General features: G+C 37.1%; 1 protein-coding gene across 3 annotated transcripts in view; it reads left to right on the forward strand.

The window, feature by feature from the left end:
• PHF20L1 (PHD finger protein 20 like 1) overlaps positions 1-15,757 on the forward strand; it is a 59,409-nt gene that overhangs the window by 35,431 nt on the left and 8,221 nt on the right. For all 3 annotated transcript variants that reach the window (XM_033512457.1, XM_033512458.1, XM_015618068.2), the window contains 8 exons: positions 205-261; positions 1,481-1,585; positions 5,667-5,831; positions 6,223-6,404; positions 8,273-8,372; positions 10,462-10,657; positions 11,043-11,412; positions 14,961-15,123. In XM_033512457.1, the coding sequence (XP_033368348.1) occupies positions 205-261; positions 1,481-1,585; positions 5,667-5,831; positions 6,223-6,404; positions 8,273-8,372; positions 10,462-10,657; positions 11,043-11,412; positions 14,961-15,123 (1,338 nt within the window). The remainder of the gene's footprint in view (positions 1-204; positions 262-1,480; positions 1,586-5,666; positions 5,832-6,222; positions 6,405-8,272; positions 8,373-10,461; positions 10,658-11,042; positions 11,413-14,960; positions 15,124-15,757) is intronic.

Consider the following 15,757-nt stretch of genomic DNA (forward strand, 5'->3'; position numbering starts at 1 on the left):
AGAAGTTGGTAAACTATAATACTTTTTGTTTCCAGTGCTTTAGACAATAAAAATAATTGTAAAATGACATTAAAAATACTTACATTGTTTGTATGTTTCTTATCATTGTGTGCTGTTAGGATTTTTTACAGTCTAATGACTTTTACAAGAAATTAGGTCATCAGCCAGACATTGGCCTTATGTGATATATTCTTCAATTTGCAGGTGCAGCTAGAATGGAAAGAAAAGGAAAACTGGAAGAGAAAAGTTCTTCAACATATGGTATGTAGAGAGCAATATAATTTTTATGAAAAAAAGAAAATTTCTCTAACACTTCCTTTCTCTGAAGAACAAATGTAAAAGCACAGAAGATTTCTTGGGCCCAGCTGCACTTTTTGTTTGTTAAGGTCTTAAAAAAGACTCTTTATGTATATGACAGGTTTGTAACAGAAGATAAAATGAAGGTGCCCATAGCAAGGAGTTTGAAGGATCCTAAAGTACCTATAAGAGGCCCACTGCTTCTGGATTTTCATTTGGCTTGGTTTCTTTTTTAGTAGAATGTGTAATCCTGGCTATTTCATTGTACTTTCAGATTTGAGATGGGAGGAGCAAACAAGGATTACTAGCAACACATTTGTCAATTTGTGAAATAAAATACAGATTAAGAGGACTCTGTTTTTATCCTGTGTTCAAAATAAAATAAATTAATCGAGGCTGGCTAGAATTACTGCCTTTTCCCAGGAGTAAAAGTTTTGTCTCTGTATTCCCCAAGAAGATAAGCCTGCTCCAATTTCTGTGCAGGAAAAAATCCTGCCTTTGAGGCTTATTTTTCGTAGCAAGTCAATTTCCTTGTTTTTTGTCTAACTTCTGATAACTTAAGAAATTATTGTGGAGCTAAAATGTGGGATGTACTTTATCTGGGGAGAATTAACAGGATAAAAAGAATTTTTCAGAGTCAAAGTGCTTGTCCTCGTGTATGGACAGTGCCAACAGTGGTTAGAAGTGAACTGCAGCGTAAAAAAGTATGTCAAATTCTAGTCAGAATCAGTTTTCTGTGAGGATGCCACTGTATAGTGCACAGTGCTGACAGCAGCAGCAATTGGTGATACTGAATTTCCTCCAAATGTCTTTCTATAGGCCTAATAGTGTTTCTAGAACAATGTAACCTTTATAACTGGGAATTTTGCACTTATGAAAGCTTTTTCTCTTGCTCAAATATTTTTGTTATAAACTGTAAGTAAAATAGAAGCTATAAGCTATTTATGTAATGTTATGTATTTTGTGTATTTTGCTGTATTTTTTCTGCCTTGATATCTTGGAAATATTTATAATGATAAAATATTTGTCAAATGAGATTTTTTTTTTTAATATCCTACCAGCAACTAATAAGAGGTGTGTCCAAGATAACAAGTAAATTAATTGAATCATTTTGATCTGACTAGACAACTAGAGCTTTTGATTTTGAGTTAAGCTGCTTTAAATTGTTTAATTTTTATTGCAGGTAAAAAGAAAGAAAAAGAAAAGGAGAAAAAGGAGAAGAAGGAAAAAGATCATAAACCAAAACAGAAAAAGAAGAAGAAAAAAAAGAAGAAATCAAAACAGCATGGTAAGTTCAATTTATATTTTTTTAAAGTAAGTAAAACCACTCAGAGTATTTCAAGCATTAGATAGTACAACTTGTTTGTAAACAATATGAATGTGAAATGTCCAAGGGTAAGTTTTAGCCTTAAATATGAAAAGGACACTTGGGACTTCTTTTTTCTTGCATTTATAGCCTGTCTCTCTCTATGTGATAGACACACATATTTCACAGATGTTTCTTCTTCCTCAGAAAGATATGCTTGTTATTTTCATCTCTTTAAATTAATTTGAAACTCTGTATACATGTCATAGCTATTTTGTTTGGACATTAAAATTATTGTAGTGTTTGTTGCTGCATTTCAGTGATTTGCTGTATGCAGTGCACTCCCTCTTTAACAGTTACTCCTTCACAGCTGAGGTTGGTGTCTGTTCTAACAGCCTTGTCTGTTGCCTTGACAAATGGGGTTTATATTTTATGGATTATGTGTTTCTCTGTCCAAAATTTGTGCTACAACATGAAAATTGTTCCAGATCATGCAGTGCTTTAGTGTGAATTGTGGGTTTTGTGTACTTCATCTTTATACTGGAATAATGTAATTTTAAGCTATAAACTTCAATTGCTTATTTTACTTAAATGTCATTGGGAGCTTCTTAACTTGCACTGAGAAGTCATCTAGGTATTTGCAAGAAGATACTGATGAATGCTAGGTATGTGCTCAGTATTGTTCTTTGGTTTTATCTTCTTGTGGTCATAATGTGATTTGCTGTGGGCTGGGTTTTGTGGGGTATTTTTGTTTTGTTTTTTTGTTTTGTTTGTTATTGGGGATTTTTTTGTTTTTTTCATCTTTTTATTCCTTTGGTCTTTTTGCCAGTCTTGAAACTTAATAGCTTGGCAGAGGTACCATAATTAGATTCCATTTTCTAGGAGCCTTATCCAGTGTTTCTAAATATGAGAAGAAAACATGCCCAATGCCTCAACAAATAGAAATCTTAAATCCACATGCAAAAAGCAGTTTTATTCTTTGCAGATTCATTGTGTGACAATCTGGGTTTAACAGTCCAATTAAAGTTTAACTTTCTTTAACTGGGGAAAAAATTAAAATACTCCAGTAGATTCTGACTCTGGTGTCTGACCCTGAAAACCCCATCTGTCAAAAGAAACAGGACTCTCTCCAGGACTTTATCACTCCATTCTAGGTGTGAACAGAAGTGTAAGTGTGTGAGGCATGATCCTTTTGTTTGAAATGAAATTGATGTGTCTTGGGCACAGAAAGGGAACAGGTACATTGTCTGCCCCAGGTAAGTTTTAAACAAGGCTTTGAGACAAAACAAAAACCCCAGCAAAGACTGGTTTTGTGCTCTGAGTATTGCGTGTGACTTACTGATTGTATAAAACCCATGTGTAGCAGAAAGTAGGCAATGCCTGTTATTTATGCTGCTGTGTTGCAGTGAGGCTGAAAGGCATGCAGCACGAAGTAATCAACTCAGCTGCTCCTTGTGAATACACTTGGGAAATGCTGGAGATGGTGTGCTTTGGACAGAGACAGTAAAGAGGAAAGTGGCTTCATGGAAGGTGATCTAGGGGAGAAGGATATTATAGAACCCATAGCATGAAAACTGTAGTGATAGGTGGGAGCAGGAATGCTTCCTACTGAAGGATGAAAGTGTAATAGTCTGATTGCTTGCTTATATTTGAAGTACTAATTTTTAAGAGTAGCAAATGGGTAGCTACTTGTAATTCCTGATTGAAGCCATGGGCATCATCAGGTGGGTCCAGGGGAAGACCATGATGATGTTCAGAGGGCTGGAGCACCTCCCCTATGATAAGAGGCTGAGAGCCTGTTTTAGGCTCTCTTATACAAAAGAGGATGCTGGGAAAAGACCTTATAGCAGAAAGGACTGGGAGGGACTCCTTAATTGGGAATGTAATGATAGGGCAAGCGGCAGCAGTTTTAAAGTGAAGGAAGGTAGATCTAGGTTAGATTAGATAGTCAGAAGAAATTATTTTCTCTGGGGCTGGTGAGCCACTGGAATGGGTTGCCCAGAGAAGTTGTGGATGTCCCATCCTGGGAAAATGTTGAAGACCAGGCTGGATGTACCTCTGAAAAACCTGGTCTACTGGAAGTGCGGGGGAACAGGATGATCTTTAAGGTCCCTTCCACCTTAACTTCAATGATTTGCAACTACTTGACTCTCCTAGGACAGTCTCTTCAGTGATTATGATTAGGGACAGGCTTGCAAATGTTTTTCTTGAGACTGTTGCAAATAGTTTGTTGGAGGAAAAGATACAATGCTGGTTGTAAAGATAAATCTCAGTGCCATTGTATGACCAGCAGGCAGAAGCAAATGATGTTGTCTGTGCTTGTGTGTGTGCTATAACAGCCTCATCCTGCTTCTGTCTCTGGCTGAGCAAGAAGATAGTACAGAGATGTGTAAGTTCAGTGGGGATTTCTGCAGCAGCTGGGCTCTGACACTGTCTGCCCAGACAGCTCCTCTGGATCCCAGTCTTTCCAATTTCTGTGCCTGCAGATACGAGCTCATGAGGCAGCAGCCCGACTGCAGTACAGACAGTCTCATTTCCATGTGCATTCTCACACACTCCCAGTGTTGTCTAGGACTCCCTGGGTCCCCAGAGCCCCCCACCCCAGCTCTCCTGCTTAGAGAGTCACTTCCACCCAGAGCTGGCCCTTACAGACTGACCCATTGACCCATTGCTCCCAGGCCATTTCACTTTCTCATCAGCTGGTCCAGCTTGATCCATGCAAGCAATCAGACCCTTGGACTGGCTGCAGGTGCTGTAGCATGAGCTTATGGGTCTCTGTGACCAGAGATGTCTGGCATGGGGCTGGCACTGTTGTCACTGCAGTCTCTCTGTGTGCTGACACCACAGACAAATGGACCCTTTGACCTGCAGTGCTACTCCATTTCCTGGCACACAGCCCATGTTCTTGAACCCTGAATCGAGAGCCCCTTCCCCAGGTGGCAGATGGAAATGAGATTTAATAAAAATTACAGAATAGTTGAGATTGGAAGAGACCTCTGGAGGTGCAGTGGTCCAACCCCCTTGGAGGGACACTTAAAACCTCTGCCAGTACAGATGGGATGCAGGGCATGGCCAGGCAAGTGTAGTGACCACAAAACTTTATGAATATGTGGCTTTTTTCATCCTGTTATTCCCATTTTCTCCTCATAATTATCCTTTCTCAAGTCACTTCAGTTCATCCATCTTCCCCACCTTTATTTTCTTCCCTAAAGATTTCATAGTAAGTCATTTGCAAACCCAAAGTTACTTTTCCCCACATCCCAAAGTGCCCTCCACTGGCAGCCCCCTGGGCTGCAACTGCCGTTAGTCCAGAAGATGATCCAGAGAGCTGCTGTGGGTAACACATCCTAATGGGTTTCATGCATGGATAATGGAAGTGATGGCACTGCTGGGAAAGTCTGAGAGGGGCTTGGCCAGGGGCTGTTTGTTGTTTGCCTGCTCATCCTCTTCCTTTGGGCTTGTGTATGTGTACTCTCCTGGGATGCTCCCTAGCCCATCCCAGGACCTGTTGGCCCATTAAATGTCTCATGGGATGGTCCTGGGAAAATCCAAAGAAAATTTCCCTTGGGCTCCCTGTGCTCCTCTGCAGGGGTACAGACAAGCTTTTATCATTTAAACTGACAGAGTCATCTGTGTTTGCTTCTAGGTAGCAATGCTGGTAGTGCTGCAAGCAGACTTAAGGCAAAAGAGAGAGTCACCAGCAGCATCTCTAAGGATAGCAGAAGGTGCAGGATGAATTGTGGAAAAAAGAAGACTGCATAATATTCTAGGAAAAATTACCCCTCTGTACATTCAGAGATAGGGGAGTTACAATTGGTGATGCTTACCTATCAAACTTGATTATGTTTCTTACTGGAAATTTTTAAATAAAATGTTACAAAGAGCTTTTGCCATTTCTTATTTACAGTTTCATCATCCTGATACCTCAGCGTTGATATTCTTTGCTTGTCAACATAATGCTGCAGTAAAATCTGTATACAGTTTTTTTTGGTTTTGTTTTGTTTTTTTCATTTGTTATAAATTTTGCTTTGTAAAAGTGACTTCTTTTCTTTTAACTTTTCAGATTATTCAGATTATGAAGACAGTTCTGTTGAATTCCTGGACAGGTGCTCCTCTCCCTTAACACGGTCCTCAGGCAGCTCTCTGACGTTGCGCAGTATGTTCTCAGAGAAGAACACTTCATACCAGTATCCAAGAGCTATCCTGTCTGTTGACCTTAGTGGAGAAAGTAGGTTGAATGAACAGCAAATTTCAGTTTATAGGTTTAATTTTTTAAGAAAGAGAATTTTAAAGGAAATAATTTGGTTTATGTTTGGGATGGTAGCTATAAATATGATGACTGATTTTATTATCCTCCGTCTATTTAAATCAAAATGCTTACATCCCTCAAGCTGTTCTACATTGTATGGCTTTGGTTAAGTGTTGCTACTTTTTATCTGAGGAGAGCACGTCAAAGACACGTAGCAGAATTCATCTTGAAATCTCATATACCAGCAGTGTGTTTGAGAGCAATTTTTTTGCTAATGCAGATTAAGATTTTTACCTGTCCAAACTTCCTGTATATTTTTGAATTATTGTGTCTCTCCACACACAGTTTCACATGCCCTTATTTCTATTAGACCTTTCAGATGTGGAGTTCTTGGATGATTCTTCCACAGAGAGTTTGTTACTTAGTGGTGATGAATACAATCAGGATTTTGATTCAACTAACTTTGAAGAGTCTCAGGATGAAGATGATGCTATCAATGAAATTGTTAGATGCATTTGTGAACTTGATGAAGAAAATGGCTTTATGATTCAGGTAAAAATGTTTGGTGTGTGGAGTTGTATTTTCTGTGTGAATGTTTTGCTTGTGAAGGTGCCCTTTTGATGTGTCACAGACTGGAATTATGTAGAGAGATGTACATAAGTGAACAAGAACAAAGTGGATGCAGAGCTGTTTCTCTAGGATGGGGTTTCTCTAGCAATTTGATATATAGGACAAATTGCTAGGTAACCCTTTTCTTTATAGCCAGCTGATAAATTTGGAATAAAGTATCCTCTTCCACACACAAACTATTGCTTCTGTTCCCCAGACCATCCTGATTATATGAGCCATCCTGGCTTGGCCCTTGTGCTTTGCAGTAGCACTTGTAGAAGCCTCTCTGCTGACTGTAAATGTCCCTCCTCTGCATGCAGCATGTCTCCTGTGCAGACACTGAATACTGTCAGTACTGTGGTGTGTATTTCATCTTTAGAATAGCACTTCTCACACTGGATATCAGTACCAGGTTTTAGAAACTGCTCAGAATGTACATCTTAACTTGGTATAGATAAAAGGGAAGAAGAGTATGCTATGTCTGCACAGCATTCAGGTGTTGATGGATTGCAACTCCTTCTTATTTGTACTCCAATGAGGAGAGCATTTCCCATCCACGAGCAATTCCAAGTATTTTTTCTCAAGCAATTTATAATGCAGTGGTTAAATCAAATGCAAAAAGCACTAAGGAAGAACTCAGTTGTCAACAACGTTAAAAAGGTCATGAACCTCCTGTGTTTCCTATCCCCATTCAAAATCAGGTTTGTATTCAACTACTTCTGTGGTACAGTTCCTGTTGATAGTGTGGAGCCCTTTATTGAGATTTAAAGGAAACAAGTAGGGCTGTCATGTGTTAGTGGACTTCCTCTTCTGGAACTGGCAGAGCCCTGGAAATGAAGGGCACACAGGCTGTCTCAGGGAGCAGACTAAAATGCAGTGCTGTGTTGGAGAAACTGAGCAGGAGCTCAGCTGTGGAAATGTGAATGTGGAATTCCACAATGTGGAAAAATGGACTGGTTTAACAATCTTTGGAGACAGGAGGGGACACCGTAGCTGTATTGACAGGAGGAAAGGTGACTTCCCTGTTTTGAACAGGTTGATGCTCAAAGGCATGTCAAAGAGGAGAGATTTTCAGCAGTGAGCTAGCAGATGTTTAAAACACTGGCAAGCACAGAGTTGAGAAAGGGAAATATCTTTATAAGAGATAGTTTCCTGCCTGATTTTGAAGTCCAGTGGCAGCCTGATTTTTCCTCTTCATGCTTGTCTCACTGAGAGCAACCAGTTTGCTGTTTCTAGGCTCTCATGTCTTACCACTTCTATTTTACTCTCCTATTCTCTTATTTCTCCTCTTTCATTTTCTCTTAATTTTCTTTTTCTTTTAGATTTTCCATTGGTGCGATATTAAAAGCACATCTTTCTAGCGCACTGGAGAGATGCTTTGTAAATATAAATAATTAAACTGAAGAGTTTTCTCCTTTTCACTGTTATGCTGTAATGTATTACATTATCTTTCTACTTTACTATAATATTATACTCCTGTCTTATGTTTCACTACTAAATATGTAGGTGCTAAAATACTGAATGTTGTAATAAAATACTATATGATATTACATCTTCAGTTTCTTTTTTTTTTTTTCCAGTCTGGAGTTTGTGGTTGAGGTAACTTTCAGATCTAGAGCTCTTTTTTTAACTTGATGTCTTTGTCTACCCAAATACAAATTGCCCAACTAAAATATTCTTGCTCAAACCAGCTATTTAAATTCAAGTGCTGTTCTCTGCATTTTGATGATACAAAAAGTAGCATCTGAGTTTTTGCACCTACTTGTCTCAGTTTTAGTTTTTGCTTTTGTTGTTTTTTTTTCTGACATCAGTGTGAAGAATGCTTGTGTTGGCAGCACAGTGTATGCATGGGACTGTTGGAGGACAGCATTCCAGAGCAGTACATCTGTTACATCTGCAGAGATCCACCAGGTATGGATAAACCACCTTTATCTGCAGCCTTGCTTGGGATTTTTGAGCAGAGATGTTACGAATTTTCTTAAATTGTTCAAGCTTTGTCTGTTTTGTGTTACGTGTGACACTTCTTTGGGGCAAGTGATTCTAACTTTGGCTCTGAGCAGAAACTTCTTTGTTAGTAACATCATGGTCACCTATGCTAAATCTTATCCATGAGCTTAGTTACCATAGTTTTACTTGTTGGAACTTAATTCTCCCCAAACTTGTCAGTGTAGTCTGAAAAGCCTTTCTAAAGAAGTAATTTTTGTTCAGGGATCTATTCTGCCAATACTTGTTAATTTACACATTTGTTAATTTAAATAATTTCTTAGAGGAAAAGGACTCAGTACCGCAGTACACTCAAACATGCTGTGAATGGCATTTCATAGTAATTGCAATTTTATAATGTTTATGTTTGCCCAGAACTGTGTAAAAGTGTAGAAATGAATATTTAAAATATGGGAAAATCTAGCACATCTTATATTAAACAATAGTGCACAAACAGCATATTGAACTTCAGATAGGTCAAATTTGTAAGAACTAGGAAAACTATTTACTTTCCAACTGAATGCATTTGATTAGGAAGATGTTGATTTAAAAATTATTCTGTGATAAACACGTTTTTCTTAATAGTTATTTGGAGCAAAACAAAAAAATTGGGAAGTAAGTTTTTTGTGTTTTCTTCTGACAATTGATACAAATGCACATAGCTGTCTTCTGGTGAAATATCCAGCACTCCAGCTGTTTCAAAAGGGCAGTGAGATTACAACCTCAAATTTACTTCCATTCTAAATCTAAAAAGTGAAATATGTAAATTGTTTGCAGAGTTTTTATTAGCTATTTTTGAGATGACATATTAGAAAAATAGAGCTTTTTCCATATGCCCCAGTGTGAATCAAAACTGGTGGTAGAGAGTCTTGTTTGATAGTTCTGTGTGGTGTCTCTTTGAGCAGCCCAGCTTTTCTTACTAAACCCAGCTAATTTGTCTTGTGCTCTTTCCCTGCACTGTATTAGGTACTTCGTTTTCCCCTGCTATGCAGAGTCTGTGTCCCTAATTTTTATCTTCTCTCCCTTCCTAACCATTACTTCTTTTCTTTCTATGTCAGGAGAAAAAAGTCATTCTCAATGTCAGTATTTTAAAGTGTATTGGGATAATGGGCAAAAAGGAGATAGACAGGGTATTCTCCTGAAAGGTATGAAGGGCTTCCATCAACCTGTTCTTTGTTCTGTCTATGATAGTATGATTTGAAATCGAGTGTAAGATATTGCCATCAGTCTGTCTGGGTGCCTTGTTGTAAACAATGACATTGCAATAATTAGCATTATGCATTTTTAGTTTTGGGTGGGTGTTTTGGTTTCATTTAGTTATGGGGCTTTTTTTAAAATTTGTTGGGGTTTTTTAGTAGTTATTTAGCTACTGTAGAAGCTCTAGCTAAATAGGGAGGCCCACATACATCAATACCCTCCCTAGAAGTCTGATGAAAGGCACCTCAAAGGGGAGTGTAAGAGCTCTGCTGTCAGATAACTTTGAAATACCTGCTTTTCCTGAAGCCTTTTCCTGGCCTCTAATAAATAGATATTGACTTCAGTATTGAAGCAAGACATTTGTCTTTTAGAAACAAACTGGGTGTTTTGGATATGTCCGTATAAAATCCACACTCTAACATTTCTCTTGGTAACTTAGGCTTTCTTTTTTTAAAAAAGAAATAGTAAGTTGCAGTACTTAGATAAATAAAATGCCAATGTAAACTTTTTTTTTGGTGGTTATTTTTTATTTTGGTTACAGCATAGATCTTAGCATCATATAGCTTGATTCTAAAGCTGATTAGATTTTAATTTCAAATGCTATTTAGAAGGTATCGAGGTTTCAGGCTTATTTTTTTTCTGATAAGTTTTAAGACTTTATTCTTAATCCACAAAAATGAATTTCTTACATATTAATAGCAAAATCTTGAGTCATCCTTTCATGGATGTTAGATATTTAGACAAGTACAGCACATAATTATAGCACTCTAGTTGTAAATATAATTCTGGTGTGGCTCAATTTGCTTATTGCTTACCCCAGGACAGAGGTGGAGTGCCAAATATCTCTATGACAAAGACTGGCTAAACAACGGGCACATGTGTGGATTATCATTTTTGAAAGAGAACTACTCTCATCTTAATGCCAAAAAGATCGTGTCAACACATCACCTACTGGCAGATGTTTATGGGGTAACTGAAATTCTGCATGGATTGCAGCTGAAGATTGGCATACTGAAGTATGTATCACTCCAGGGTTTATTTTCCAGCTGTATATATTCAAGTAGAAGAGACTACCATTATTCTATATGCATTTTTCCCTGATGTTGATTTCTTTCTTGTATAATATTTTAAATAATTCAAGTGCAAGATGTGCAGTACCCTCAGCTTCAGCAGGAGCTAGGTGTTCAGCACACAAGCAGGTCTGGTCTAGTGGGATTATTGGTGAATTTTTTTGTAAATTTTGTGTTAAAGGGACATTCTAGATTTATCTTAAATTGGTGAATGACCTAAGAATACTTCATGTTTGATAATCATGCTTATCAGTAGCTAAGATCTAGGAGAATTGAATGCTTAAAAGTAGTGTTATCCATAACTTGCTTTTTTTCCTCCTCTTCATTGCAGAAATAAGCATCACCCAGACCTTCATCTCTGGGCTTATTCAGGGATGAGAAAAGAACAAGAACAAAGAACTGTTGGGGTCGAGAAAAAGTTAGTGACTTTACAGGATGCTGTTAATCCAGCTGAAAGGACGTGTCATAGTCAAAACCATAAAGAGCCACCCAGTATACCCCAGAAGATGGAAGAAACGTATATCACAAGTGAGCACAGTTACCAAAAACCACAGAGTTTTAGCCATGACTACAAAGCAGTCACTGACCCTATGAGCTCAGATGATGAAGACACAAGTAGCTTTGAGGAAGATCAGGAATATCACACAGAGAATAAAAACTGTTTACAATATTCTTTTAGAGATGGTGGCATGAATGAGCAGGTAAGTATCATTCTTCATCTGGGAAATTTTATTTGGAAAAGTATGTTTGTTCTGATAAAGCTGAAGTACCTATAGGTATTTAGAAGTGTTTATTGCTGTAAGTCAACATATTTATCAAATAAGTCAGCAGAAATTACTAGGAGCAAACTTGGATCACTGAAATAGTTCCAGGTGAAGTATGTTCATTTCAGTTGGTGTATGAAATAAAAGGTATAGTTTAAGGTATTGCCTATGCTAAAAATTTGTTGTGAATCTAATGTTTTGAGTCAAAGGAAACCCTATTTGTAAAATTCAGGGTCTTGGAATAGAACTTACATGGTTTTTATAAGGTGAGGAAAATGGGACAGGTTTCTCTTTTTCTCTCAGTTTGGTTATCTGCATGTGTTAGGAGGTTTTTGTTGTTTTGTTATACCAAGGTTTTTTTAATAGTGTTTATTATTGTATTGTATTATTTTTTTTAATAGCAGTGCTACCCAGAATGCCATCCACAAGTAATGATTTACTGACCAACTAATTTCTCCTCATGTTCAACTGCTTTTCAGTCTTCTATATTGCATATTTCTTCTAATGAAACATTTTTAGTCAGGATTATATTTTGCTGTTTAAACATCTCATTTTGACATTAATGGTTTGAATCCATTATTTGGTGGAAAAGGTCTGAAACTTGTTAATCTGGTTTTAGTGAACAGTTCTCTGAGCAAAAACCAAAGAGAACCAAACCTTTCTGTTTTCTACAACACCAGCTGTATGAGGATAAATCGTCCAACTCATCCCCCTTTTGAAGTACAGTTTCTGGTGTGGAAGAAATGAGTATGATACATCTTATTTCTTTTTAATTTTAGTTCTAAATGTGGCATGTAAGCTGTATAGTCTGAATGGGGAATTTTTGGCTCATTCTAATTAAAAATACATGTTTCTATGCTAAATTTACTACATTGCACAACTGTATTTGGGTTTATAGTAAGGAGAAATGCAGCAGTGTCAAATACTCTTGCCTTCCAACAGTAGTTTAACAGTTTAAATAGTATAAAGATATTTAGAATTAAAGGAAAATATGCATGAGCAGTTAAATAAACTAATGTTTTCTTCAGAGATTCAAGCATATATCTTAAAAGCTAGGTGCCCTCTGTTTGACACTGTCCCAAACAGATCTTTTCTTGGTTTAAGTGTTCTTTCCTTTGGGGACACATTGATCACCTGCCACCTTTTGGATACCAAAATAAGGCCTTCTGCCTATACATGATAGGCATGGGAAAATTCTTCTTGGTTTCTCCATGAACATGTTTGCACTTACCTTAAAACTGACATTGGAAGACCATTTTTAAATGATCTGACTTCTCTCAAAGATGCCTTTTCTTCTCTCCTTGTCAAAGTTTGGTTGGAGCTTTGAATTTTCCTTTCTAGCATTGTTCAGAGCCTTTTAATATTCTGGTTTTCCATACTATTTCGTTTTACCCTAATCTGCAGTTCCGTTACATACTTCCATTTCTCTTACAAACAGTATTTGGATTAACTGTTATCAAGTCCCCTTTTGGGCTATGCATTATCTTTAAAATTATATTTAGTTTCCTTGGTTTTGCTTCAGAAAGCACAAGTGTTCCCCACCTGGATATCCTGTTATTTCTTGTCCACGAGCTGTATCCTTAGCTCTTCTCCTGCCATCACTTCCTGATTACCTACACTGCTCTCAGAGGAGAACCTATTGGATTTTATGGATTCTTTCCAAGGAGCCAATTGAATATAGAGGTCATTAGATGAAGAAAAAAACAAACAAACAAAAAAACCCAAACAAACAAAGAAACTATGATGTTATTTAGATATTTAGTTACTTACCTTTGAAATTTTCTGTAACTTACTGAAACAGGCTGAAAGACAATTTTGGTTTTAGAATTATGGAGTTGGATCCTTTTACAGCAAGGGAAAAGTGGCATTCCTATGGTATTAGAGAGGGTCTGAAAATAGTAAGGAATAGATATTTTGTTTATATTGGGAATATTTTCCATAAGATTACTAACAGTTTGATTACTGAAAACACTGTGCAAGCAAACCTGATTTCTTCAGAGAAGGGATTTTAAATATCATAAAAGCATCAAAATTCTCATACCTTTCAAATCTATCTCTGATACATAATTTTAACTCCTTTAGTGAACGTTATGAATATTAACAATGCTTTTCCCATCTGAGTTGCTAATAAAGCTGTCTACAGGTCAGTCAGAGTTTTATTTGTTTGGCTGGTATTTTTTAATTGATTTTAAGTCTTAAAATGAAATTTGGATTTTTTTGCTTAAGTGCTTAAGCTTAAAATCCATCAGTTCCTATGTTGTTCCTTACCTATCTTCTCACTCTTCTCACTCTTCCTATACTTTACTGGAGAAAAATATTTTAATAATAGACCTAACACCATTTTTTTCTTATGTGGTGTGGAAAATTAGCTGTGCTCTTCAGAGAAGTGTTTTAAAGTTATTCCTTGCTGTGGCATTTGACATGTACTGACACAGTGTGAGCATATGTATCTGGCATTCTAGTCCTTAAAATAAAATCTTCAGTAGTTAAAGAACTTCATTGGATATGAAATCATACTGGATATAAAATGGAAGCTGTTAATCCTGCTAATTACTGGAGATGCTGAGCATTTTTAACTCATTAAATATGATCTCCTTCCACTCTTTAGCTGAAACATCAGCTATAGAAAGATTAGGAACTCGTGTTATTATCTCTGGCATGCAGTGAAGGTACTAGTTTTATTGAAGAAGTTAATCTTCCTCAGATACTATGTTTGAGTAACTCCACATGTTACTGTAACTGTCCCCAAACAAGTTCAGTTCTGCCCCAAACTTGTTCTTGGAAGATAGGTGGGGTCATAGGAGGTAGGAAGAGAAGTTTTTTGTCTCAATCAGCAAACAGAACAGATTGCCCAGAGAGGGTGTGGAGTCTCTCCCTCACTGAAGATAACTCCAGAACCACCTGGACACAATCCTGTGCCATGTGCTCTGGGATGACCCTGCTTGAGCAGGCAGGTTGGACCTCGTGATCCTCTGTGGTCCCTTCCAACCTGACCCATTCTGGGATTCTGTGAAATAGGATGTCCAGCTTATTTGTGCAAAATAGTGATTGTTGACATCTTAGATACTTCTCCATTGTAGAGAGTTTTTCATGGAAACAAACGTTAGGGTTTTGCACATTTTTGGTGGCAGTAGATCCATGCAGTTCAGCACTTTGTAATTTAAGTTACTATTTATATAAAAGGGGTACAGAAGTACAGTCTGTCTTACTGCATTGAACAAAGTATTTGAGCTGATAAACTTCAGTGTTGGGAAAATGAAGCAAAAGGTATAGATGCTTATTTATGTGGAATCTGCATTTTGTTTTAGTCTATTGATGTGGCATGGTATGTGGCTTTCTGAGTAAGCTTTTTGTCAGTATACAAAAATTCTAAGCCAGCAGAGTATATCATGTGACTCAAATGTTGATATCAACACCAGAATTTAAAACAAAGCAAATAAAAAATCTTAAATGGCAATTTTTTTCTTTCTGTTGCTCCTATGAAGAATTCTGCAGAAGGAAACACTGTGTTTGTTTGTAATGAAAGAAAAGGCTCAGAAGAACAAGTGGACACACATCTTCAATGGCAGCTAAATCTCCTCACCCATATAGAGAATGTACAGAATGAAGTCACCAGCAGAATGGACCTGATTGAAAAAGAAGTTGATGGTAACTGCATTGTCACATTGCTTATGAATGTACCTGTAGCAACATCTCTTATAACTAATGTGTTCAAAGTGATCTGAGGCACTGACAACAGGCTTTTAAGTATTCTAATGTTCAAATTTGGGTCCCAGAATTATAAGCAGAGCTTGTATCCTTGATTTCCCCACCCCCTTCCACAAGTTTTCAATGCCCAATAAAGTAGATTAAGCACTCAGAACCCCTGAGCTCAGGCTCAGACTTCAGAAAGCTTAGATGACTTGTCTAGTCTTTGTCCAGATATGAATCATAAAGTTGATGGAGTCTTCTATGCCTTGATTGATTTTTGTCTGATTGTTCTAGTAATTGACAGTATTTAGAGATAAAAATGGTGTTTATTGTGCCTTCAGCTGTTTTTTTATTAGTAATAAGCAAGTGGTTTCATTAAGACAAATCAATCTTCATGAGAAACCTTGAATGAAATTATATTGTACAAAAATATTGTAACATATAAGTATCTATGACTTGCCAGTCATACTAACTAGTAATTAAGGGAGCTTGTAGTCTAATCCTAGGAGTCCTTAATTAATCTTTTAACAAAGTTGTCTTATTTCTATTTGCAGTTTTACTTCCAGTATCCCTGCTTTTCCTAGACAGTGTT

This window comes from Parus major, chromosome 2 (assembly GCF_001522545.3).
Source record: "Parus major isolate Abel chromosome 2, Parus_major1.1, whole genome shotgun sequence".
NCBI lineage: Eukaryota > Metazoa > Chordata > Aves > Passeriformes > Paridae > Parus > Parus major.